Source organism: Gigantopelta aegis, chromosome 9 (genome assembly GCF_016097555.1).
Source record: "Gigantopelta aegis isolate Gae_Host chromosome 9, Gae_host_genome, whole genome shotgun sequence".
Lineage (NCBI taxonomy): Eukaryota > Metazoa > Mollusca > Gastropoda > Neomphalida > Peltospiridae > Gigantopelta > Gigantopelta aegis.
The window spans coordinates 72,571,418-72,598,760 of NC_054707.1; the positions used below are offsets into that span (position 1 = coordinate 72,571,418).

The 27,343-nt window shown below is 36.1% G+C and overlaps 1 protein-coding gene across 3 annotated transcripts in view; it reads left to right on the forward strand.

Annotated features, from left to right (window-relative positions):
• The first annotated feature begins 13,848 nt into the window (after positions 1-13,848).
• The window catches only part of LOC121380853 (APOBEC1 complementation factor-like), a 41,914-nt gene continuing 28,419 nt past the window's right edge, over positions 13,849-27,343 (forward strand). For all 3 annotated transcript variants that reach the window (XM_041509847.1, XM_041509848.1, XM_041509849.1), the window contains exons 1-2: positions 13,849-14,567; positions 25,640-25,820. In XM_041509847.1, the coding sequence (XP_041365781.1) occupies positions 13,887-14,567; positions 25,640-25,820 (862 nt within the window). In that variant the 5' untranslated portion in view covers positions 13,849-13,886. The remainder of the gene's footprint in view (positions 14,568-25,639; positions 25,821-27,343) is intronic.

The following is a 27,343-nucleotide window of genomic DNA, read 5'->3' on the forward strand; positions in this document are numbered from 1 at the left end:
AATTGGCTCGTCGGGTTACCAATCAAATACACACCTGCCAATTAGGAATCACAGAACAGAACAGAACAGAACTTTATTACGCTCAGGCCGTTACACAACGGCATATGAGGAACATGATATATAAACTGTAGTGACAAGATAGGGTTTACAGGAGACAATAGTACGATAGTATTAATACAAATGCAATAAAGTAATAGAGACAATAGTATAATACAAATGCAATAGAATAATAAGGAATAATATAATACAATTAGAATAAAGTAATGTAATGTCACATTATTGTAATTCCTACCAAATGTGCTAATCAGACATGCGCACACATATATACATGTATACTTGGGTAGTAATAAGACATTGTACATAATTCATATACATATATTTTAGGGTTTACTGCATTTATTAATAATTTCTTTTATTAATTTACATAATTTCTTGAGAACACTTATTTTGCTATTCGTCATTAGTTGTTTAAATTTCAGCGTACTTGGTTTATTATAATAATATGGCTTAAGCAAATTTTTACGGTAGTTAGTGAAATAAGTACATGTGAATAAATAGTGAAATTCGTCTCCAATATCATTATTGTTACATAATGTGCACGTTCGATCTTCCACTGGGGTGTTGTTCCAGCGTCCTGTTTCGATTGGTAAGTAGTGATTAGATGTTCTAAATTTGAGTAATATAGTCCAACATGTTTGTGGTAATATAATAAGATATTTTTCTAATCTAAGGTTTTCCTTAAATATAGTGTACGTTTTACCTTTTGATGATAAAGTTATGTTTGTATTCCATTGTTGTAAATACTGGTCGTTTTGTCTTAATTTTACTTGATTAAGAAGTATTTTTACGGATGAAAAGTTCCGTGATATCCAAACATTTGTCATGCCTAGCTGGTTAAATATATCTTCGACCATTTTTATCCATTTATAACTATATCCATTAACAGAAGAGTCGTGTAACATTAATTCATGCAGTAAAAACGATGATTTTGTTTGTTTACCAGATACGATACGGGCCCAAAAACTTATAATTCTTTGTTGAATAATTAGTTTAAGGGGTCTTCTTCCTAGTTCTCCATATAACATGAATAGCGGGGTGCCTTTTTTAACTGGTAAGATGTGTCTTAGGAATTTTATATGAATAGTTTCAATGATATCGATGTTTTCATAACCCCATATTTCGCACCCGTATAAGAGAATCGGGAGTACAATGGAATCAAATAGTTCTATTGAAAAGTTATTGTCTTTGGATTTAGACAGAACAAGTAGAGGCAACTAACAGCATAGACCAATTAACTAAGAAAACACTCCGTGTATCATTTCAGTACGTAGGTTAATGTATGGGCAAAACATTATTAATTGTTTATACTTGTTGTGTAGCCACTTTGTCAATGGTATTTTACTTTGTATTGAAATATAATATATATAGTGCTGGATATACTTATTGCTGGCTTACTGGGATGTGTATTATTACAGAACATTGCAATGTATGACTATTTATCATCCCTCAAAAACCAGGTAGATTGTGTTTCTCTAGTTCTAAGGCTCATTCCTGACGTTACGCGATAAGTATTACGTAACCACCAGCTCGCCAGAGGGTGTACTCACTGAGATGGTACAAAATGGCTGCGCCCGTTATATATAATAGCCGTCACATTAAACCGTTTTATTAATTAACTATACGATTATACGTGTTGATATTAAGCAATAATGTGCATTATATATCGTTGTATATGCATACCAGGCCAAATGCCTTAATTGTCCTCTCCTTTAACCGTCTGTCCGACGCCATATAACCGTAAATAAAAATGTGTTGAGTGCGTCGTTAAATAAAACATTTCCTTTCCTATAATTTGCCATCTTTTTTCTTCTGATATCTTTCGTCTTGCTATTGTCTGATATTAAAGTGTGAAATCCCACACATAATGCGTTGTAATACCCAGAAATACTAGACTGTTTCATACTGTATTTTGAGAAAAGCAACCAGCACGTTTTACACGTGTTAAAGTTACATTCTCTGGTTACCATATTATAACATCATGTACAAATGTGAAATACAAGCTCAAATGCACTTTTTAAAAAGTCGTGTGTGTTCGCTATGAACGGATATCGTCAAACGTATACGCTTGATTCGTCGCCTGTGCCGCCATAGCTCGGCAAAGCACAAACGACAGCCTGTTGTCAGTTTCAGTTAACACGTGCGTTTGCCGATTTCAAATTGTAGGGTTAGTCTCAAAAAATTAAAAGAGAAATCTTGCGCTGTACGAAGAACGTTCAGTTGAGGATACGGTACTAGAGTCTTTAGTTAAAACCGGTTTGATCTTGACAACGTATTATCGACAGTCGTACCTTCCTATTTCAGAATTGATATTTTATAAAGTGTTAGTAGAACTTTCAAAGTTTAGTTTGTATACTAGTAACACATTAATCATGTATATATTTTTAAAATAAAATATACTAAAGTAGACAATTTTTACGTGTTAAAATCGACATATTCAGATAAATATTATTTTGTTTGGAAAGGGTAAAGTGTGTGGGGGGGGGGGGAGGAGGGTTGTTTAACGACATCAAAGATAAAGCATATTGATTTAATAATCATCCGACCCCATAAAACCGTAAATAAAATGTGTTGAGTGCGTCGTTAAATAAAACATATCCTATCCTTCCTTCCATCTGCTGTTGGATGTCTAACATTTGGTAATTTTGACATATAATCTTAGAGAGGAATCGGGTGCATGTGCAGGAGGAGGGTATTGGAGGTCGAAACCCTTACTTGCCCAAGCTTAAAAAAAATTGTGATGTATTTTTGGGGGGAGCATGGCCCCATATAAACTTCGCTCAACACAGTCTATAACCCCAACCCTGCTGAAATCCCTGCACACGCGCCTTGGAAACCCGCTACATTTTTTTAAGCAAGGGATCGTTTATATTTACCATCCCACAGACAGGATATCACATACCATGGTATTTTTGTATACCCGCTGATGGGGATCGATCCTAGACTGACCGCGCATTTCCAAAAAAACACCTTTTTAGGTCTAAGTAATGAATAAAAATAACATATAGTCTTGAAAAATGTTTCGTAAATCGAACACAGTACCCTCTTCCTCTACGTCCCGCCCAGGAAGAAACAATACAATGAATACATTTTAATTACGGTTACATGGCGTCGGACGTATGGTTAAGGACAACACAGATCATTAGAAAGGAAACCCTCTGCTGCCACTCCATGATTTATTCTTTCATATTAATTAGTAGTAAGAAATCTTTTCTATGCAACCTCCCACAGACAGGATAATACATACCACGGCCTTTGTTGCACCAGGGAGCGGAATATAGCCCAGAGTTAAAGCGCTCGCTTGATGCGCGGTCGGTCTAGAATCGATCCCCGTCGGTGGGACCATTGGGCTATTTCTCGTTCCAGCCAGTTCACCACGGCTATTCGATGTCAACCATTTGGTATTTTCGACATATAGTCTTAGAGAGGAAACCCGCTACATTTTTTTCTCCATTAGTGACAAGGGATATTTTATATGCACCATCCAATAGGCAGGATAACATATACCACGGCCTCTGATATACCAGTCGTGGTGCACTGACAGGAACCTTTTGATCATGGGGGCGGGCTTTAGCTCAGTCGGTTGAGTGCTCGCTTGAGGTGCTTGTGTCCCAGGATCAAACCACCTCGGTGGATCCATTCAGCTGATTTGGGTTTTTATCGTTCCAATCAGCACACAACAGCTGGTCAAAGGCCGTGGTATGTGTTTTCCTGTCTGTGTGTTATTGCATATAACAGATCCCTTGCTGCATTAGGAAAAATACTAGTTAATTGCACCAATACCTATTTGTCGGTGTATGCAGTCAAAAGGTAACAACTTGCTGATACTGTATCACAGTACAAATTAGTCCATGGGCCAGACCAGAATTTGGTACCACCCAGAGGGACAAAAGCTCATAGGAACATTTATTATTCGGCTTACCGGTACTAGGCCTACCTAAAATAGGTTTTTCTGCTTCCTGGACCGACACCGCTCATTTTCTCTCGGCGAACTCAGACTTGCCCTTTTGTGGGTTTTTTTTTTTTTTTTTTTTTTTTAACGACACCACTAGAGCACTTTGGATGTTGGATTTCAAACATTTGGTAATATTGTCATATAGTGGAAACCCGCTATATTTTCCCATTAGTAGCAAGGGATCTTTTATATGCACCATGCCACAGACAGGATACCACATACCACGACCTTTGATATACCAGTCGTGTTTTTGGTTTGATTTTATGGTACGCTACGTGGGGCGAGACGTAGCCCAGTGGTAAAGCGCTCGCTTGATGCGCGGTCGGTTTGGGATCGATTCCCGTCGGTGGGCCCATTGGGCTATTTCTCGCTCCAGCCAGTGCACCACGAATGGTACATCAGAGGCCGTGGTATGTGCTATCATGTCTATGGGATGGTTGGTGCATATAAAATACCTCTTGTTGCCAATCGAAAAGAGTAGCCCATGAAGTGGCGACAGCGGGTTTCCTCCTTCAATATCTGTGTGGTCCTTAACCATATGTCTGACGCCATATAACCGTAAATAAAATGTGTTGAGTGCGTCGTTAAATAATATAAAAAAACATTTCCATTTTGGTACGCTATGCGTTTATGTTATTTCTAGAGGTGTTCTGGAACATGCTATAATAGAATTTTGGTTTTAATCAGATGTCCTCAATGTACATCAGTTCACTTCCATTAAATTTATTGCACAATACCAAACAATCTGGTGTCAGCAATCAGAGATAAGAATTATATAATATTTTTAAAAATGCATTTATAAAATAATCTATTTTTTTAAATTTTGTTCACTGAATGAATAATTGTGAAATAAGCTAAATAGCCTACATTATTGACCCGAATTAAAAAGTTTACAATAAATCTGAAATAACTTTATGTTCTTTGTAACAATTTAGTTCAACAAACTATTTTGTTGGTGGGTTTTTGTTTGTTCGTTTTTTGTTTAGTTTTTGTTTCGTTTTCTTTTGTGTTGTTTGTTGGTTGTTTTGGGTGGGGTTTTTTTGTATTTTGGGGTTTTGTTTGTTGTTGTTGTTGTTGTTGTTGTTGTTGTTTATGTTTGTTTTTTGTTTCTGGGTTGTTATTGTGTTTGGGGGTTTTTGTTGTTGTTTTTGTTTTTGTTTTTAGGAGGGTTGTGTTTTTTCTATGGATTTTGTTTATTTTAAAATAAACTATAATATTTTATTTTATTTACATAATGTTACTATTAATACTAAGTGTAATATTGCGTGACGTGACCATGGCGTAATCTGCTTCCCGGACCGACACCACTTATTTGCTTTCGGCGAACTCAGACTTGCCCTTTTGTGTGGGTTTTTGTTTGTTTGTTTTTTTGTTTTTTAACGACACCACTACAGCACTTTGGATGTTGGATGTAAACATTTGGTAGTTTTGAAATATAGTCAGAGTGGAAACCCGCTATATTTTCCCATTAGTAGCAATGGATATTTTATATGCACCATGCCACAGACAGAATACCACGTACCACGACCTTTGATATACCAGTCGTGTTTTTGGTTTGAGTTTCTTGGTTTATAAACTTTGTCAAATATATTTCTGTTGACATATTTTTATTAAACTTATTGTCATCATTTACAAAAGTAAAATTTGTTTGCCTTGTTGTATTTGTTTCTTGGTTATTTTATTGGATAAGTATGTAAGAAGCTGGTATCATATATACAAAGAGAATACAACATGAATGGCTGTTAGATATTATTTATACAAGTTGTTTTTAAAAGGTATCTAGAACGAAAGCAACAAATATAGCCAGTGGCGGATCCAGAAAATCCATTTGGGGTGACATGAGGTGGAGTCCCAAGGGAACTTTTGGGGAGGTTTGGAGGGGGATCGTAAAAAAATTAATTTAATATATAATAAAATTATAACTATCACAAAGATCCGCCTCTGGTAGCAACCGAGTGAAAATGAGTTGGATACCTCTTCAAACAACAGGTTGTAAGATAAATAGTATCTAACAGACACGAATGTAGTATTCTGTTTCTTACATATTCTTAAAAAGTCAGGTTTGAAACAAATTTAAATATTGTTTCCAATTAAAACGTATTTACAGCCACTGTGCTCGTAGATAACTTGGTGCAGCCAGTCATATGTCTTTAAATTGTTATCGTGCGTGCGTGCGTGTTATTAGTATGTTTTATCATAAATAATGAATGGTGTTCTCATCAATGGGTGTTTAAGAAATTATCCAAGCCACAAACTTTGCTAACATGTCAAATTGGTTACTAACCGTTTAATGTGATTATGGCCACAAGTTCTGTTGATATCTGGTACTAGTCATTTTTAACTACACACCCCACCAGTACCCTCTGCCATAGGTAAGAAATGTTACGTATAAAACAAAATGTTGGGCGTATTTTTGTGGGTTTTAATTTTTAATTATTTGTTGTTGGTTTTGTTTGTTTGTTTGTTTGTTTGTTTTGGGAGGGGGATATAGTTCAGTTGGTTGTTGAGTGCTTGCCTGAGGTTATTGCGTCGCAGGATCAAATCACTTCGGTGGATCCATTCAACTGATTACTTTTGTCTCGTTCCAACTTGTGCACCACAACTGGTCAAAGGTCGTGGTAGCTGCTTTCCTGCCTGGGAAAGTGCATATAAAAGATCCCTTGCTGCTAATGGGAAAATGTAGCGGGTTTCCTCTAAGACTATATGTCAGAATTAACAAATGTTTGACATCCAACAGGCGATAATAATAAATCAATGTGCTTTAGTGGTGTACAACAGCCGATGATAATAAGTCAATGTGCTCTAGTGGTGTCGTTAACTATTGTTTGTTGTGTTAAATTTAAAAACTGAATGACACGCGCAAAAGGTATATTTTGTCGTTGGAAAGTGGGGTTTTATTTCCAGTTTTACTCTCATAGCCTATTTCATTATTTTGGCATAACTAAAACCAGTCGGGATTATAAAAACACGTCTATAGTTTACAGAAACGTGTGTGTAGTGGCCTATACCCTGATTAATCCGATTAAAAAACTTTGGGCAAACCACACATTTTTCAATTCCAAATCGAACTGTCAGTGGAAAATGCTACTAATGGAAAAATTTAGCGGATTTCCTTTGTCAGAAAAAACTAATGTTTCACATCCAATAGCTGAATATTAATAAATCAATATGCTAGTGCTAAACAAATTTTAACTTTATAAGACAGGGGCAATTGCGGGTGTGGCATTGGTACGTTTTACACTAGGCTGCTTAATCATTAGACAAACAACAAACAAAATCAACCATTAATTTATCATGCACATGTGGCATATTATACAACATTATAACCTAACCTGAAGACGGTCGTTTTATTTACGGTTGTATGGCGTTAGACATATGGTTAAGGACTTCATGGGCTATTCTTTTCGATTAGCAGCAAGGGATCTTTTATATGCACAATCCCACAGACAGGATAGTACATACTTCGGCCTCTGATATGCCAGTCCGTGGTGCACTGGCTGGATCCCAGACCGACCGCGCATCAAGCGAGCGTTTTACCACTGGACTACGTCCCGTCCCATGGTCGCTTTAGGATCGATCTCCGTTGGTGGACCCATTAGGCTATTTCTTACTCTATCCAGTGCACCCCGACTGGTATACATACCAAAGACTGTGGTATATGCTATCCTCTCTGTGGGATGTTACATATAAAAGATCACTTGCTACTAATCGAAAAATGTAGCGGGTTTCCTCTCTAAGACTATATGTAAAAAATGTTTTTACAAATGTTAGACATCCAATAGCCGATGATTAATAATTAATGTGATCTAGCGGTGTCGTTAAACAAAACTAACTTTAACTTTTTATTTATATCCATCTAACAAGAACATTATTTCGCTTAGACTGCCATGAAAAAAAGCAGACAAAAGTTCTGTGTCAGGATATCAAATTGCATATTCTTGGCAGAAGGGAACTGGCTTAAATATTGTTTATATAAAGTGGCCAGCAGTAATGAACTTGTCATAACACTCCTGGATATCTTAAACGGTTTCGTAGAGCACCGACTAGTGTCTTTAATTGTAATCCAGAAGCGGGGCGGGGCATTGGCTCCCAGCTCTGTAAAATAATACACCCCTTCCAGCTGAAAATAAAATTAATGTATTGATGTCCCGTCCCAGTATTACAGTTATTGGAATTGCAAATACATATACATATTAATAATTTAGAATTAATGCAATGTTAATTTCAGATGTGTTCGATTTTAATAACATAACTGAACAATAAAGAGGCAAGACTCGATACAGATGCCAGTTGGGACCATTTTGTTTGGTTTTAATTTTTAATTAATTTATTAATCTCTCTCTCTCTCTCTCTCTCTCTCTCTCTCTCTCTCTCTCTCTATATATATATATATATATATATATATACATTCACTATTAAATATAATATCGGACTTTGCGGGCCGACTATAATGAATAGTTTTTAGTGGAATACACATTATAGGGTCGGCATTCCTGGATACTTGGATCTAGCTGTAGCTTGGATTTTTTGTTTCTATAATTTTCCACGCTAGCTACGACCCTGCAACTCATCAGGTTTAATTAACCCGTCTAAATCATAGTAAATATAGCGGGTTTCCTCTGAAGGACTACGTGTCAAAATTACCAGCTGCCTGACGCCCAGTGTTTAGTCGATGATTGATTATTCCATGTGTTTTAGCGGTGTCATCAAACAAACCAAGAGCCGAACCAGTGTCGCCTTCAGTCTGAGCAGTGCATGCTGACCGTGCAAAGTTTTCGCTTTGATCTGACGTTCACGGGAAGCGCACAATATACACGTGTTGATTGTTGATGTAAAGGAGCGTCAAAGACTCGACAGGTGTTCCTGGGCTTCATGAAAGGGGATTGGGGAAGGGAGGGGGAAGGGAGGTGGAGGGGGAATGGGGGAGGAAGTATTAGGCTATTTAAGATCTAACTTGAGGCACTGGAATACGTTATACTTTAAACAAAAATGATTATAAGATAGTGTTTTTTTTGGGGGGGTTTCTTCTCCCCCCTTTTCATTTTTTTTTTTTTTGTGTTTTTTTTTTTTTTTTTTTTTTTTTTTGCTTTGTTTTGTTTTGTTTGGTGGGTATTTGTTTCAGGCGAGTGTGCAGGGGAAGTGTTTGGGGGTCGACCCCCAACCCTACTCGAGCATATTTTCTTTCTTTTTTCAATAAATTTTTTCAACTAGACCCAGTAGAGCTAATTTTAATCAGATTGGCTATTTAAGAGCTAACTTGTGTCTCTGGAACACGTTATACTTTAAAAAAAAAAAAAAAGATTATAATATACTGTGTTCGCCCACACAAAAAAAAAAAAGAAGAGAAAAAGATTGTTAGTTTGTTGTTGTTGTTTTGGTTGGGTTTGTTGTTTGTTTTTGTTTGTTTTTTCTTTTTTGTTGTTGTTTTTTATATTTGTTTCAGGCGTGTGTGCAGGGGAAGGGTTTGGTTGGTCGAACCCTCCCCCCCCCCCCCCCACCCCTCAGCTTGAGCAACTTTTAATTTATTTTTTTTCAATGCAGTTTTTGGGTGAGCATGTCCGATGTTTTGCCCTCTCCCCAGTAAATTTGGCTAGCACAATCTGTTAAAATGGTTTGTGTTTTGTTGTTGTTTTTCTTGTTTAACAGGTCTAAATAAAATAAAAATTTAAAAAAATTAAAAACCCCACGAATAACAATAACAAATGACAATAACAACAACAAAACAAAAAAGGAAGTAAGGAAATGTTTTAATAAGACGCACTTAACAAATTTTATTTTACACATTTTATTTTACGGTTATATGTGGTTAAGGACCACACAGATATTCATGGGTTCCGTGGTGGAACAAGACATAGCTCAATGGGCCCACCGACAGGGATCGATCTCAGACCGATCGCGCATCGAACGAGCGCTTTACCACAGGTCTACATTCCGCCCCACAAAACAAAAAAGAAACAAAGCAAAGATAAACCAAAACAAAACTACGGAACTCAACGCAACAACACAACACAACACAACACAAAACAGGAAATCTTGAGGGGTGGATCCTTTGATTTCGATACGGTGGCAACATTATCTGATTAGGCGGAGTTTGATGGAAGTGTCAGCACCTTTACCCCACTGCACACTAAGAATATAACTTTTTAAATCTGCATCCCCTCCTCCCCCCTCAATTTTATAATTTGGAATACAAGTTTGTTTTGTTTAACGACACCACTAGAGCACATTGATTAATTAATCATCGGCTATTGTTTGCCAAACATTTGGTAATTCTAACTCGTAGTCAACAAAGGAAACCCGCTACATTTTTCCTAATGCAGCAAGAATATCCACATCAATTTTTTACTGCGACACGTAGCCCAGTGGTACAGCGCTCGCTCGATGCGCGGTCGGTGTTGGATCGATCCCCGTCGGTGGGCCAATTGGGCTATTTCTCGTTCCAGCCAGTACACCACGACTGGTATATTAAAGGCTGTGGTATGTACTACCCTGTCTCTGGGATGGTGCATATAAAAAATCCCTTGCTGCTAATCGAAAAGAGTAGGGCGGCGGCCTTACCTCCTAGACATACACAATTGCAAATTATATACACAATTGCGCCGAGTCTCCCCTGGGTTGTCATGCCACGATCAGAAGCGATCAGGCAACCTAGTCATCCGCAGGTCTTAACTACGAGCTACTTTCGGCCTACTAAAATCCAAACTCATACGTAGTTCCTACCTTTTATTTTTTAAAACGACCATCAAAATTGCGCCAAACTTCCTTCATTAAAATGCGCACTATTTCCCTTTGGCTTAATCCTACGGGACATTCCAAATTACATAGCACCATACCCCCTCCCGCCTGTTACCAACTACGGTTGGACTGCTGGTGCTCCCTTGTACATGCCAGTGCAGGCGGTCCCTCCTTCACCTACCCCAACCCTTTGCTGTCCTGGACGGAGGAACCGGCCGAGGCCGGTACTTGTGCCCAGGACAGGCGTGCGCTACAACAGCTTACTCTGAATGTGCACGCTAAACAATTTGGAACTGGAATTGGATCGAAAAGAGTAGCCCATGAAGGGCGACAGCGGATTTCCTCTTTCAGTATCTGTGTGGTCTGACGCCATACAACCGTAAATACAATGTTTTGAGTGCGTCGTAATATTATAGAACTTAATAACCTCGGGAAATATTTAGTACGAGCAAATAATGTAAGAAATAAATTATTAGAATAAATTGTATAATGCTGTACAATACAGAACTTGCACCGAGTAGCACAAACGTATACATATAACCAACTACTATATTAGTCAGTAAAACTGATGTGTTGAATTAGTTATTTATTTATTTTTATTTATTTATTTATATGTGTATCTCTGTGTGTGTATGTGTGTAGATGCCAAGAAAGTGCGTCTAAAGCTATCTAATTTAAAATAAATAAATAAATGATAATACAATTCTTAAGTTATAATACTATGAAAAACAAATCCAGCATTCCTTTCCTCTAGCAATTATATGTACACATACATAGTCACATTCACACGTGCATATCCAGGTACCTACCTTGTCTGTTCAAGGAATATTGTAGTTTATTTTTATTTTTTATTTTTTTAATTAATTATTATTTTTTTTTTTTTTTGGGGGGGGGGGGGGTATTTTATTTTATTTTATTTTATTTATGTCATTCATTCAAAACTTAATAATATTGTTTTGTTTTATGCTTATTTTTTATAGTTACGTGTTTGTCAATTCATCGGTCTTCTTTTGACGCAAATGGACTGTAACTTTGTCATATCAGACCGGCCTCGGTGGCGTCGTGGCAGGCCATCGGTCTACAGGCTGGTAGGTACTGGGTTCGGATCCCAGTCGAGGCATGGGATTTTTAATCCAGATACCGACTCCAAACCCTGAGTGAGTGCTCCGCAATGCTCAATGGGTAGGTGTAAACCACTTGCACCGACCAGTGATCCATAACTGGTTCAACAAAGGCCATGGTTTGTGCTATCCTGCCTGTGGGAAGCGCAAATAAAAGATCCCTTGCTGCCAATCGGAAGAGTAGCCCATGTAGTGGCGACAGCGGGTTTCCTCTCAAAATCTGTGTGGTCCTTAACCATATGTCTGACGCCATATAACCGTAAATAAAATGTGTTGAGTGCGTCGTTAAATAAAACACTTCTTTCTTTCTTTGTCATATCAAATAATTTTTTTAAAAATCGTATATGACCTACATGGTCAATAATATAAACAATTTGTACACGCGCGCACGGATGCATAATTCCAGTGCGACTTAACAACGGTGCCGATTAAATACTATTAATATAACACTCAAAAATGTTGTGACACCTAAGAGTTAGCTACCACCCTGAATTTTAGAAAGTATAAGTGTCCTCCATCGTGAGAGAGTAGCCATCTAAAATCTTCAGACGCAAAAGTCGGCGCACTTCAAAGCAGATTTGTGCCGCCAAACAACATCAAACAATTTTAATTATATACATGAATGGACGCTCAAGTTTAAAAAGTTTATTTTTTGTTTAATACTACTACTAGAGCACATTGATTTAGCAATCATCGTCTATTGCTGGTATTATAATGGATGTCAAACATTTGATATTTCTGACGAGGAAACGCGCTACAATTTTCCATTTAGCAATAACGGATCTTTTATGATATGCATTTTCCCATAGACAGGACAGCACGGCCTTTGGTATAAATGTTGTGGGGCATCAGTTGGGACGTGAACAAAAATCAAATAATGGGCTCACCAAGGGGGGGGGGGGTCGATTCTACGACCAAAGTTTCCCAGACGAGCGCTCTATCGACTAAGCTAAATACCCCCCTTGAATAGACGAAAGCATGAATGCAACTTCCGTCAATCCCCCCCCCCTATATCATTTCTCTGTCTGTCTCTCTGTCTGTGTCTCTCCCTCTCTCTCTCTCTCCCCCCCCCCCCTCTCTCTCTCTCTCTCTCTCTCTCTGGTGAAAGACGGAAAATAGATGTGGGATGGGTCTGTTTTGAAATATTCCACCTTCCTATCCAATTTTAAAATTTCATTTTTAATTAAATAATATACCCATGCATGTCACATATACATAATATAAGATGTACATCTTTTTATTATTATTATTTTTTTTTAATATTATTTTGATTTTGATTTTATTTTTATCCGAAACTAAGTATAATTTGATAATATATAATTCGGTTAATTGTTTTGTTTTTCTTTGTTTGCTTAATGAGGTTTTTTGTTTGTGGTTTGTTTTTGGTTTTTTAAAGGGGTGTTGTTTGATTTATTTTTTATTTATTTTAGTAATGAAAAGTCTTTGAAGACAACTTGAAGTGGCCTTACATCTCCCCACTGAACCATTAACATTGGCGGATCCAAAAAATCCATTTAGGGGGACTCCAATGATAAGGGAACTTTGGTGGAGGTTTGGAGGGGGATTGCAATAAATAAATAAAATTAATATATAATGAAATTATAACTGAATTCGGGGGGCAGACCCCTCTTCTCTCCCCCCCCCCCCCCCCCGATCCGCCTCTGATTAAAACTCACTCTGCGTGGGAGCTCGTTAGGGGTGCCCACTCGGTACCTACCAGTCTAATAGTCGCTGACTTTACTACTACGTAACTGTGTATTTCATCCTTTTGATGTCCTTTCATTCATAAAGCCGAAGACTACCTACGCCTGCCCACTGATTAAAATATCCAATGAAAATCACATTAGTCTATGGTTGACAGAGAAGAAGGCGGAGCCACTTCACACTAATTTGCATCGCTATCAACACGCGAGCACGAAGCTCTTTAGACGCATGCGCAACAGGTACTTGTAGCAGAAGACAGAAGTACAAATGATCTATTTGGTGACAAATTTCAGTCAGAGTGTGAACCGTTGAAAATGGATAAATCTGCTCCACAGGGTGTAGCGGGTGCTCCAAACGAAGCTGCACTCCTGTCTTTAATGGAAAGAACTGGTTATTCAATGATACAACAGAATGGACAGCGTAAATACGGAGGCCCACCACCTGTATGGGAGGGTATAGCGCCCGTACGTGGATGTGAAATTTTCATTGGAAAAATTCCACGGGATTGTTACGAAGATGAGCTTGTACCCGTTTTTGAAAAAATTGGAAAGATCTATGAATTTCGTCTGATGATGGATTTTTCTGGATCTAATCGTGGTTATGCATTTTGCATGTACACTAACAAACAAGATGCTTCACGCGCAATTAAGGAGCTGAATAATTTTGAAATAAGGAAGGGACGTCTTCTTGGCGTATGCTCAAGTGTGGATAATTGCCGGTTATTTGTTGGTGGCATTCCAAAAGCAAAACAGCGTGAGGAAATATTAGCAGAGATGCATAAAGTGACCGATGGTGTAGTAGACGTGATTGTCTATCCATCGGCAGTAGACAAGACGAAGAACCGTGGCTTCGCTTTTGTGGAGTACGATTGTCACCGTGCGGCAGCAATGGCAAGAAGAAAATTAATTCCAGGAAGGATACAGCTATGGGGTCATCAGATTGCTGTCGATTGGGCCGAACCAGAACAAGATGTGGACGATGATACTATGTCAACTGTACGTGTAGCCTACTTATCATAAAGTTGTCTTTACCTCTCTTGACATTCTTACCGGTCCGTGTTTGTGACCTGTCCAGTGGACATAATTATGCGGGCTAACCTTGGTTGGTCAGATGATCAGGGTCGCAATTTATAGAGCATAGAGGGCGTCTCTCCACCCCCACCCTCCATCATGTGAATTATTTTTATTTTTTATTTTTTTTAGTACTGTATTGTACTCAGGTGTATTTTAACTTCCCCCTCCCCATCTGTTATTGAGGCTGAATACGTCCCCGTTACCTTTTTCATTATTATTTTTTTACAAATTTATTTTACCATGTTTGCGTTAATTTAAAAAAAAAAAAAAATAATAATAATAAATAAAAATTCAGAAATAAAATAAATTAATAATATGAAAAAATTAAATCTTGTTAATCAAAAAAGAAAATGGGTTATTATTTTTTTCAAATCTGCATAATGACAAAAACAAAAATCAATTAATTTTCTTATGAAATGTAAATATTAGGCCTATACCTTGAATTATAAAGCATTGCATCTAAATCATTTCATTTTCTACTTTCTAGTATAAGTTACAATCTAGTTAACGTTAAACAAGACTGACATTGAATCGGGGAAATGCTCTTAAAATCGGAATGGAGCTGGTCACCATAAATGTTGGTCCTAGACATACTTCTCAGTGGGTCATTCATTTTATTTAAGTGTCACTGCTGGTCAGTTGAATTCCCTATAGTCCGTCCCTTCCTACAAATGTCTTTTTTTGTTAATGTCAGTTTGGTTTGACGTAAGAAGAAAAGTAAAAGTGTTTTGGAAATAACACCCCAGAAATACTATTTTTGTGTGTAAGCTACAAAACAGAAATAAATAACTTGTAATAAATTCCATAGTATCAAAAAAAACAGGCATTCCCTGTGGGACGGACCATAGATCTCCAACTAGAACACAGATTTTCAATGTTCTTTTTGAGGTAACCACTGTTTATACACCTAGTTTTTATATTTTTAGTTAATGCAAAGATTATATGTGGGATCAGTTAACTTATAATTCTCTAATTAAATTTTTTAGTTTTTACTATTGGTTAATTTTTATGTTAAATCAGATGATTTATGTATGCTATCATGAGCAACCAGGATTTACCTTTAAAAAATTTTGTTTGTTATTTTACCATGTTTGCATATAATTTTTTTAGGATTTTGTGTTAATCACTATAGTTAACAACAAAACACTAGTATTACTATGATTCCCTAATTACTTATGGGCCTAATAAATATATTATATATGTAAAAATAGAGAAATTGGAAAATGCTTGCAACTTTGACAATGCACCTTTAGAGAGACTTTTACATTAAATACATTTTCTTGTTTAGAATATCAGTGTTTACATGTACAATGTATTTCTGATTGTAATGTTTGTAGCAGATCATTCATTTTGTTCCTAACAAATAATTGGGTAGTAAAATCCATGTAGTTCTAATTCCATATTCTATGCTATTCTAGACTGATTTTTGTACATTGAGGCATAGCACATTGATAGATATTCTAGACTGATTTTTGTATACCGAGGTGTAGCCCATTGATAGACAGATTGTTTGTCACTTGTTACAAAAATAAAAATCACATAACCGAACAATCTGTTACATACATGTAACTAAGATTTTGAAATATTGTCCTGTAGAACTTGTTTTTTTAAACTAGGATGATGTATTTTTAGCTGTAGTGATGGAATATCTTTTAAATGGTGAAACTATTTTTACTAAACACCTGTGTTTAAGAAAAATCTAGGCTTTGTAAATTCAATCCAAAATGTTATGTAGTTACCAAAGAAGAAATTAATAAGAGTAAGTACTGTTAAGTATCCTCTTCAATTAAAATTAGAATCTGTATATCTTTTAATAAATTAGCTTGGTACCCATTTTTATACGCCTGTCTGTGATTGGTCATATTATGGTATGGCATAGTCCGTCCGTCTGTCTGTTAACTTTTTCTTGTCCGGACCATATCTTGCATACAGATGCATACAAGATCATCAAACCTCACATGTAAGAACAACTTGGGATGGCAGTGGTCACATACTATTACTAGGTCACTGTGACCTACTTTTCATGGTCTACTGCACATAACAGTAAATCCTTGTCCAGATCATTTTGCATACAGATGCATCAGGCCTCGAAATTTGGTGTTAAAAGGGCAGGCTATAATAGCCTTTAAAAATCTAGGAAATGAAGGGCACCAAGGCAGTCATTTTTAGGAAGTTAATTTAACCAGAAAAAACCCTTTATCTGTAATTCTGTTAAATTGGTCATTCATTAATAAATCAAAGTATTGTAGTGGTGTCATTAAACAAAACAGTATTTTAAATTTTTTGTAAAGACAACTTTGGTGGAGAGAGATTATGACCTATCTGGTCTCCTTGAACGAACAACTGCTGCTGTTCCATCTCATTACAGCAGGTAATGGATCAGTCCACTGGTTTCGGACCATCTGAGCAGATGGAGTATGACTGAAAGAAAATTATATTTGAATGGCTGGACAGTTATGTTAAAGTCTTAACATTAAAGAAATAAAATAAAATAATCTATAATAAAAGTAGATATGTTAATTTTATCTCTTAGTTTGTGAAGGTATCTCCAGAGAATCGCTGTAGAATACAGGTACTAAGTTTCAGAATTAACCAATCAAGATTTCTATTTCAATTTTACAATCTCATTAATTAAAAAAAACAAAAAAAACATGTTTTTACAAGTTTAGACATCTTTATTATTTTGTGGAGACTGCCAAGAGAATATGTGTATTACGTTTCAGAACAATACAATCAAAGCTTTAGGAAAAGGGATGAAATGTTCAGTGTTAAATTATTTGAAATACAAATAATTAAATAAATAAATGTTCAAACCAAATCATTTAGGTTTTTAAAAATTTAATCTTTATATTAGTTTTGTTCTAAATTTCTATATTTAACAATAATTAAAAAAATCCACCCTAATTTCAACTTTTTCTCCAACAAACATGATTGTAATAACAAGATTAACCAAATGACCCATTTAATTATAGAATAAAAAATGTGGAGGGAAATCCCATTCTGTCATGTGACCCTATCCACAAAAACGTAAACATTGTCGGAGGACACCATGGCCTATTTTCTTAAGTATGTTTTCAGCATTTATGGATTATTTTTAATGTGTGTGTGTGTGTGTGTTAAATGGTGGTTGAGGGGTGTTTGTGCGTGGGGGGTGGGGGGGGCGGCAGCAGCGATGGTTTTTATACACCCCCACCCCACTTTTTGGCTCCTTACGCCGTGCCCTGGACCCAATCACTGGCGTTGTTAGAGACTGGACCCAGACTAGACATGCCTGGACTTTGAATGGATATGAGCATAACTAATTTGTTTGAAATTGGAATCATTAACAGGTGCTCTTATTAAGTACAACAGTAATTGGTGACACACAAGATTGCATGACAGTACGGTAACGTGTGTGGCGATTAAACGGCTTTTATTACAAACTGCTAAATACTGTACTACTAGTCTGTAGGCCTATAGAGAAAAATATATCGTATTATCGTAACTCCAGTCATCACATACATTGTAGGTTTATTTTCCAAAAACAACAACGTGCGATATCAACAAAACAATCAAGGATTTCTCGATACCGCATGCACAGACTACAAGTCATCGCGTTTTTTCCCGCATGCAAAGGTGAAGGTCATTTGAAGAAGACTGCTACTGCTTAGGCCTAGTACCCAGAATTTGTTAATATACACGGGTGTAGCCTGTAGGAAGATACCAAAAAGTGGGGTGGGTGGGCACACAGACACACGTATAAAATTAATATATAAACCATCGATGCTGCTACAAAGTACCTCCTTCCCTGCTTTCCTACGCCAGTGATGTATAGGCCTATCAACTGCTGAGCATGGGTAATAATTAAATAAATGGAATATTCAAGAATAACCACAAACATTAAACAGTTTACATTTATTTCAGTGTTTCAGTTAATTGGGAATAAATTAATTTGGGTGATTTTAGCATAGGTCCGTTCAATAAGCTAATAAACACTAAAACTATAAGTCCATCCCACAGGGAACGCCTTTTTTATTACTATGAAATTTACTACAAGTTTTTAATTTTTAAGCCGATTGATTTGTAAATTGCACACAAAATTAGTATTGTTTTCTTATTTCCAATACACTTTTACTTTTCTTGTTACGTCAAACAAAACTGAAATTAATAGCAAAAAACATTTTTTATAGAATGATGGGACAGACTTTTTTTTTATAATTTCATTTGTAAATTGCACACAAAATTAGTATTGTTTTCTTATTTCCAATACACTTTTACTTTTCTTGTTACATCAAACAAAACTGAAATTAATAGCAAAAAACATTTTTTATAGAATGATGGGACAGACTTTTTTTTTATAATTTTAAAATTTGTCATGAAGAATATCGATAACAACAGCCCCAAGTTCAGCCAGCAAATGTTTGTCTAACGTTCGTGAACTATTTGATTGGTTCTCAACGTGGCCATTTGGTTTATTGTGAAGTGCATAAACCAGTCTAGCGGACATTTTTTCTGCTCGGTCTGGTTGAACGCAGCTGACATTTAAATAGCTAATAATAATAATAATTTTTACCTGAAATAATGAAAACGTTTTGGCAATTTTTGTCTTCTTAGTCTTCTTTTTCTTCTAGGCATGGTTTAGCCTATTTTGAAGAAAATTTTTTTGCCCCGGGATTCTTTTTCGGCTATTTACGTTTTTTTCCGTAAATGTATGACGTTAAAACTTTCGGCAATTTATGGTGGGTTTTTTTTCCGTAACGCTGTACGTTTCAACCGTAATTTATCATTTGTTACGTTCGATGTGCAATTATAATACATGACCAAGAAACTGTATACAAACGCTACCGAGGAACATCGAATTCGTGCATGTTTAATGTTTTAAAATAAAAGTTAGGGTTATACAAGTTTAAAACAAACAAACATACACAAAAGGGACACCACAGCAGGTAATGAAAAGGGCACGGTTATTCATAGCCATAAAGTAACTGGTATTTTTGAGGCATCACGGCAAAGGCACAAGGCAGTACGGCAAATGCTGTGGAGCCGTCGTGAATTTCGAAGCCTGATGCATACAGGACCATCAAACCTCGCATGTAGGAACAAAGTGGAATAGCGGTGTGTCACATACTATAACTAGGTCACTTTGATGTATTCTTCACTGTCTACTGCACATAACAGTAAATCCTTGTCCAGATCATATCTTGCATACAGGACCATCAAACCTCGCATGTAGGAACAATTGGAGATGGCTGTGTGTCACATACTATTACTAGGTCACTGTGACCTACTTTTCACGGTCTACTGCATATAAGAGTAAATCTTTGTCCGGGTCGTATCTTACATACAGAATATACAAATTTACTTTGTAGTGAAGTAGTAATAATTATTATCTATTAAACGGAGCATAGCATAGGTGTCAGAAGATACCAATAACTTTAAGGAGGGGGGTCAGACTAGATATATAATCAACTCTAGTTGTATTAAAACAGTTTCTAATAAAATGGAAAAATTATGAGATCTATACATGTGAACTTTTGGAGTAAACAAAAATTAATTCAAATCCATATTTAGATCGCCTTTCATCAAGGGTGTATGCAACCAAACCATGACCCATTTAGCTTCAGTTGGGGGGGGAGGGGGGGGGGTAATGCCCCCTGGTCCTGTATCCCTTCCCACCCACCCCATCCACTTCTGACACCTATGAGTAGCCAGCAAAACCAACAGTCCATCAACCCCTGCAATTTAGATAATTTTTCTGTTAACATGTTTGCAACTCTGGATTGTAAGTAAATCTGAATGATGAGTTTGTTAAAAGTTTTGTTTGCCAATATGCTGTAAGATTTATTTATACCAGTGGCAGTATTCGTTGATTAAAAGTGACATAACGGTTAACACATGTACCTTCAAGAACAGAGTTCAATGGCCTAGTTGATACTCACTTAATGCTGGTAATTTAAACAGTAACATGTATTCACAATCGGGCCGAAAGAAAATAATTACTTGTTTCCTATTACATGCTGGAAAAATATAGGGTAGGTAGGTAGGAAAAACATTTTATTTTGGAAAATAATTTTATTTATGGGTGTTGACTACCGGTATCTAAAATAACCACTGCATGTATAGAAATGCATTATGCAAACCAACAATACCATTCATCACAGTGTTTTCCCTAGAAATGAAGTAAGGCATGGTAAAGTGACGTTTTGGGGGCATATTTTATGTGCAGTTTTAAATATAAGGGCTTTTTTTCCCATTATACAATTTTCAAAAGGACAAAAAGCATATGGCCATTTTATTTTCTATATCTATTTCATAACTTAATTAAAAAAAGGAAATATGTAGTACTATCCACATAGGTGTGTTTAAAGGCTTCTTTTTACATGGGCAACTTATAAATTTTGATTTTGAGGGCAACATGGTGCTAACCTATCTGTGGGAGAGTATATACAAAAGACCCCTTGCTGTTTAATAATAGGCAGAAGGTTTACTCTCATACTAACACTTAACTTCTGTACTGGTCCAGGACAGACTTGGTTGAACCTTAATTGGATAGAAACCAGTAAATAAGTTATAACAATTTCTTTTAATGAAAACTGAAAAGAAGGGTTCTATATTTATCTGTCCCACAATAACATTTAAAAAAAATGTTATGAATATTATCTTTCCTAGTGCATCTAAGAAATGGTAGACTTGCCAATTTAATAATTTGCAATGTTAGTTTTATTCTGTATGCATCCAGTATTAAAGTACACACTTGGTTTGAAGCAATCAATTGGTTCAATGAATAGAAATGCAGTGCTCAGGATGCTCAAACGAATGTTGAAAAGTAAAGTTTGTTTTATTTAACGACACCACTACAGCACATTGATTTTTATCTTTAATATCATCGGCTATTGGACGTCAAACACATGGTCATTCTGACACTGTTTTTAGCGGAAACCCGCGAAGTTCCCAGTGACCACTTACAAAAAATAACGAAACGCATTGGGATCTTACTGACATATTTAATTATTTGATTTGGCAGTAAACTCCATCAGTATCGGTAAACATTCCCTCCCCTAGTTTATCAGAAGGTCACTAAATTTCTACAAAGCCAGTTTGTCGCTGGAGTAAATCATTAAATATAGTTATTATTATTATTATTATTAATCGGAACACCTCAATACGCTAGATGTAGAGTAAATCGGAAAAGATCGCATATATTCGTGAAAACCATTTTCCGACTCTTCGCCCGATATCTCACAAAAGTTACCGAACTTCAATTTGAAGGGAAGTAACTCCATCAATCAATTGTTAGAAGACAACATTTAGTGGCTAATGGGTTGCCAATAAAACTAAATTTGCGACAATAAAACCACCGATACACGTCCGCAAATCGGAAAACACAGTAGGGTTATCCCCAAAATGACACCAAATTGGTGCTTGTGATAATTTTGGAATGTTTTCGTGGAAATCGTTGTTATATTAAAAAAATAAATTTGGATATACAAAAAAAGTTTTAGGGTCGGCAGGTTCAAATTAGGGTCAGTCGGGTAACGGGAAACAAACAATATTTTATGATACGCCTCATGCCCGATGACACCGAGATTCAGATTCTTCTAAGTAATAACTGTGCAGTTACTCTTTTGATAGTTACTTTTAATCTGTTTTCATTTCACTAAGTACATTTTATTTTTAACAATAAGGAAAAAATCCATCTTGAAAAAAAAAAATCCAATATAGTCCACGGCAAAAAAAAATGCTGCAGAGAATGAAAAACTCTGCGGAAATCTCCACAGCATTGCCGATTGCCGCGGACAGTTGCAGGGGTTGACAGTCCATATAGTGTACCAGTTGCCAGATTATTTTGACAAGACTGCATTTAGGTGTATGACTTTATTTGTAAACTGTGCATTGTCGCTATATATTAAAAGTACATGTGGGTCTTTCCCCACACCCCCATGACTGATAAATGAGTCATTGTGATAGATTCTGAGAGTAGCACTTGTTAGATCTGTTCCAGAATCCATGTTTGTATATATCATATGGCAACAGTTGAGGCACATCCACCAGTCATAAAATAATGTTGGTGTACTGCCTAACCCAGAGCTGTAATCAATTTGGGAACAGCCCTTAGCTAAGATGTCTATGTTGAATTGATGAATGATAGTAAATGCTACATGCTTAATGAGGGCTGGCCAAAAGTACTCGTCCGCTCACCCCAGACTAGTAAAAATGTGATCGGATGAGTGAAATTTACAGTTCAGTCATCCGCTGGGCAACCAAAATTTCCGAACACAACCTGCCTCTTTATGCCTTTTGTACACTTGTGTGTGCGTGTCAGGTAGTTTTTGGTACCATATTAATAGCATGTCGGTAAAATTACAAAACCAAACTTTCGTTTCCCATGATTATTATATTGAGTACCATATTTGACCAGATGTAGGCCCACATCTTTGAATAAATGCCCCTTCTATTTGAAGGCATTTACCTTTTTAACATATTTGACCATTATTCGTAAATCATGGTATTTCATGACGGTGCCAAAAATGATACAATCCAGCACGTTACTAAAATGGATAAGTAGACTCTTTATAAAGTTGGTTTTCGCTTTATTTATGTGAGCTTGTACAACACCTGTGATGTAAAACTAGGTTGGAATTCCCACCGCACAATCAGTTTTTCACTAAGGTACTAGCGTTTCATATTACGAATTCGAAATTAGGTTGTCCCTCTACACATTTTCGCATTTGTTAATTAGGTCTACAGGCTGGTAGGTACTGGGTTCAGATCCCAGTCGAGGCATGGGATGTTTAATCCAGATACCGACTCCAAACCCTGAGTGAGTGCTCCGCAAGGCTCAATGGGTAGGTGTGAACCACTTGCACTGACCAGTGATCCATAACTGGTTCAACAAAGGCCATGGTTTGTGCTATCCTGCCTGTGGGAAGTGCAAATAAAAGATCCCTTGCTGCTAATCGGAAAGAGTAGTCCATGTAGTGGCGACAGCGGGTTTCCTCTCAAAATCTGTGTGGTCCTTAACCATATGTCTGACGCCATATAACCGTAAATAAAATGTGTCGAGTGCGTCATTAAAGAAAACATTTCTTTCTTTTTTTTCTTTCCATCCCATCAGAGTAGCACATAACAGCCTTTGATGTACCAGTTGTGTACTGGCTGGAACGAGAAATAGCCTAGTGGGTCCACTGACGGGGATCAATCTCAGACTGACCACATAATTATGTTTTAGACATGCACAATTGAATTAAAATGACCAGTATTTATATCTAAACTTTTTCACGTATTAATTGTAAACATGATTTTGTGAAGTAATAATAGAGACCGAGACTAGATTATATGTAAATTAAAATACTTATGTTACATGTTATAAGTGTTTCTGGCTGTCCAGTTGGTACTACGGGGACAGGGAAATTTCTTAATCAGAGAATTTGTATGCCAATGAGATTCAGTCCTTCCACCCAAGTACCTCAGGCAAATTATCTACCAAATGAGCTACATGTAGCTCCAGGGCTCGAAACGGCCTATGGCCAGGTCGCCAAATGCGACCAAAGCCCTGTTTTGGCGACTTAAATATTAAAAAATAATATTGGGTGATCTTCTTTCTATAATATATATGAGCTACTATTAATAATTGTATGACATGTATTTATTCCACAATAAATGTTTGCTCGTGGGTCGCAGAACTGAACGTATCGGCTTACCGTAATTAACCAACATTTATTTATATTATAAATTTTTATTGATGTTGTAGACCAAATGCAGTCATTCTGAACCATTCATATTTAGATTACATGTACCTAAAGCAAGTTTGGGCCACTGAAAATGAAATTTTAGTAGCCCAGATTATTGTTTTTGAGCCACCGTATATTTTGGTGAGTTTCGAGCCCTGAGCTCCTGCCCCTCAAACAGATAAAATATTGCTGTTTTTCAATTTATTTAAATAAATTGAAAAACATCTTGTGCATTTTTGAGGTTTGTTATGGTAAGTTGAATTAACAAGTTCTAATGAGTAGTGAAGTACATTTAACTCGCTGAATATCAATATTTTTTTTGGGGGGGAGGGGGGTTAATAGTCAGCTATATATATATAAAAAAATCTGACAAATGGTTGGGATTTCCCAGTCTCTTGACAGCCAACTATTCAAGATAGTGTAAAATGCTTTGCTAATAAACTAGAAAGTTTGTGCACTGTCTATTGCTTATTGGGTGTTAAATGTGGTAATCATATTTCTGTCCATGTATATCATATATGTATTTGATAACCAATTTTTTTTTTTAAATTACCATTTGCATTTTTAATTAACAGAAAGGTTTTTATTGAATTTATATATATAATTTTGCAATTAATTAAGGATGTTGCATGCTTCTTGATTATAAGAATCTTATCTATGTATTTGGAAGCTATAGAAACTTCAATCTGTTTGAACAAAAACATTAGAAAATAGTAGGCATTGGAGTAGACAGTACTGAAAACACCAAAGAGACTGAAGTCCGCATTTATATAGTTCTTGTTTTTAACCAGTTACTGGTGTTATTTGTCAAATGATTGCTTATATTCCATATTTTAACAGGGATTGAACTTAATGACAGCACCAACAGTAATTGCCGTCGTTGAGATATAAATTGCTATAGGTCTGGAGCATCACCGACATCATACAAGTGCGTCTGTAAAACTCCTCAACAATGGCAAAATGTATACACCTGGTGTACATTATCTGCCAGTATATAACATTTGTACATTTGAAATACGTCTACATACAGCAAAATAACCTTTCAGTCATGTTTATTTACTGTAAAAGTCGATTTAAAAAAAATTGCTATAGGCAGGGCCAAAATTGCCATCTGTGTGTCATTTCACCCATGGAATTTTAACAAAAAAATGGCCATGACTGGAGACAAATTCTTAAGTTCAAGCCCTGTTTTAACACCTATTTTACTTGGTGCACGCCTCATGATCATTTGTTGTGGATATTTAAACCAAGAACCCTGATTTATACTTGTCATTTGTTTTGCAGGTTCGGATATTATATGTTAGAAATTTAATGCTCAATACTAGTGAAGAAACAATAAAGGAAGTATTTGAAAAAGCAGTTGAGAAGGAAGACTGTATTGAAAGAGTGAAAAAATTGAGAGACTATGCATTTGTGCATTTCAAAACACGAGACGACGCCCTTAAAGCTATGGAATCTTTGGATGGTAAGTACTTGTAGGATTTGGTTTTGGAGAAAAGCATAGAACTTGATAAATCAACAACAAATTTTTTTAGTAGTCGACCTGGACAAGAAAATACATTTAAGTTTGAAAATGTGAAACCAAAATGGCACAAAACAAAATAATTCATTTGTTCCATATGTGTGTATGTCTGATGGTAAGAACCCTAGATGTAAACAGTTGTTGCTGCTGAGTTGTTACCATGAACACAAAATAAAGTATAAACGTGTTAGTACCAATTTGTGTACTTAACTTGAAACCGGTCTTGTCATAATAATAAGTTATTTCATCGGTTGTTGTGACTGATCGTGCTGGCTACTTTCATAATTAAATGTTCTGGTTTTGTTAAACATTAAATTGTTTTGAGAGGTACTGAAACAGCATTCTAATTTGAAACATATTAAATGTAGGGATGAGACGATTCATTAAAAAAAATGTATTAAAGTTTTTGGTATTTAGTCCACAGTTTCATTTATTCATGATATTTTCCACAAGTACATGTAGTGTTTTCCCTAGACATTTGGCAAGGCATGGTCGACTTTTGGGGTATTTTCACCAATTTCAAGGCACTTTATTTTATTTTTTCATTAAAGACAATTTTTTTTAATTGAAATAACAATAAATGTAATGAATGTGCTTGCTTTAATAAACGAATGACAAAATATATAACATTTTATTAATTAATAATACATTTTGAGTGTTTGTATAAAGGAAATTTTAGAATTAATTATTGAAAAAGGCTGGTTTAATCTCAGGGCAGTATTACGCTGATTAATCTTCTGACTACTGCAGGCGAGATATCTCGCCCGACGTCACGTCAGTCGATATACTGTACACTGTATACAGTGCATTCCCCAATTCATATTTCCCGCCGTTTTGCACACGACACTCACCGGAAACGGAAATATAATTAAAGAAAAAAGATTTATTTTCAAAATGGTGGTTTTTGTTTTGATTTTTTTCAATTGAAAATACCTTGAAATTTTGAGTTCAAAAAGTGGTTTTCGGCAAGTATTTTCGCTTGACAACAATGGCGGGATCGATAGCTGATTGTAACAGCTAATTTGATAATAAATTTGATAGTTTTACCAACAACGAAAATTAGGCCTACCAAATATTGCAATATGAATCGTAGTTCGGATTTAAAAAAAAAATTCTGATCAGAAAACCACTGTTATCGGGAATAATGGACATAAATACTGGACAGCTGGCCACAAATGCCCGTAAGTAAACGCAACTTTTTCGATTTTTTGCCTAATTTTAATGACCATTAGCCGATCTAAAATATTAAAAATTACAAAAAAAGACACGAAAATAATACTTACCGATTCATATATGAACTTTATTTCATGTATTTATGAAACATTTAAGTGAATATATGTAAGTAAAAATTATAAACTTGTACCCACTCAACGTGGTTTTTGTTAAAAATTAATCCAGTAGTCTAAAGGTTAAGGCAAGATGGCACTAGACTATTGAGGCATGGTGCTGCACCATGCTAAAGCAAG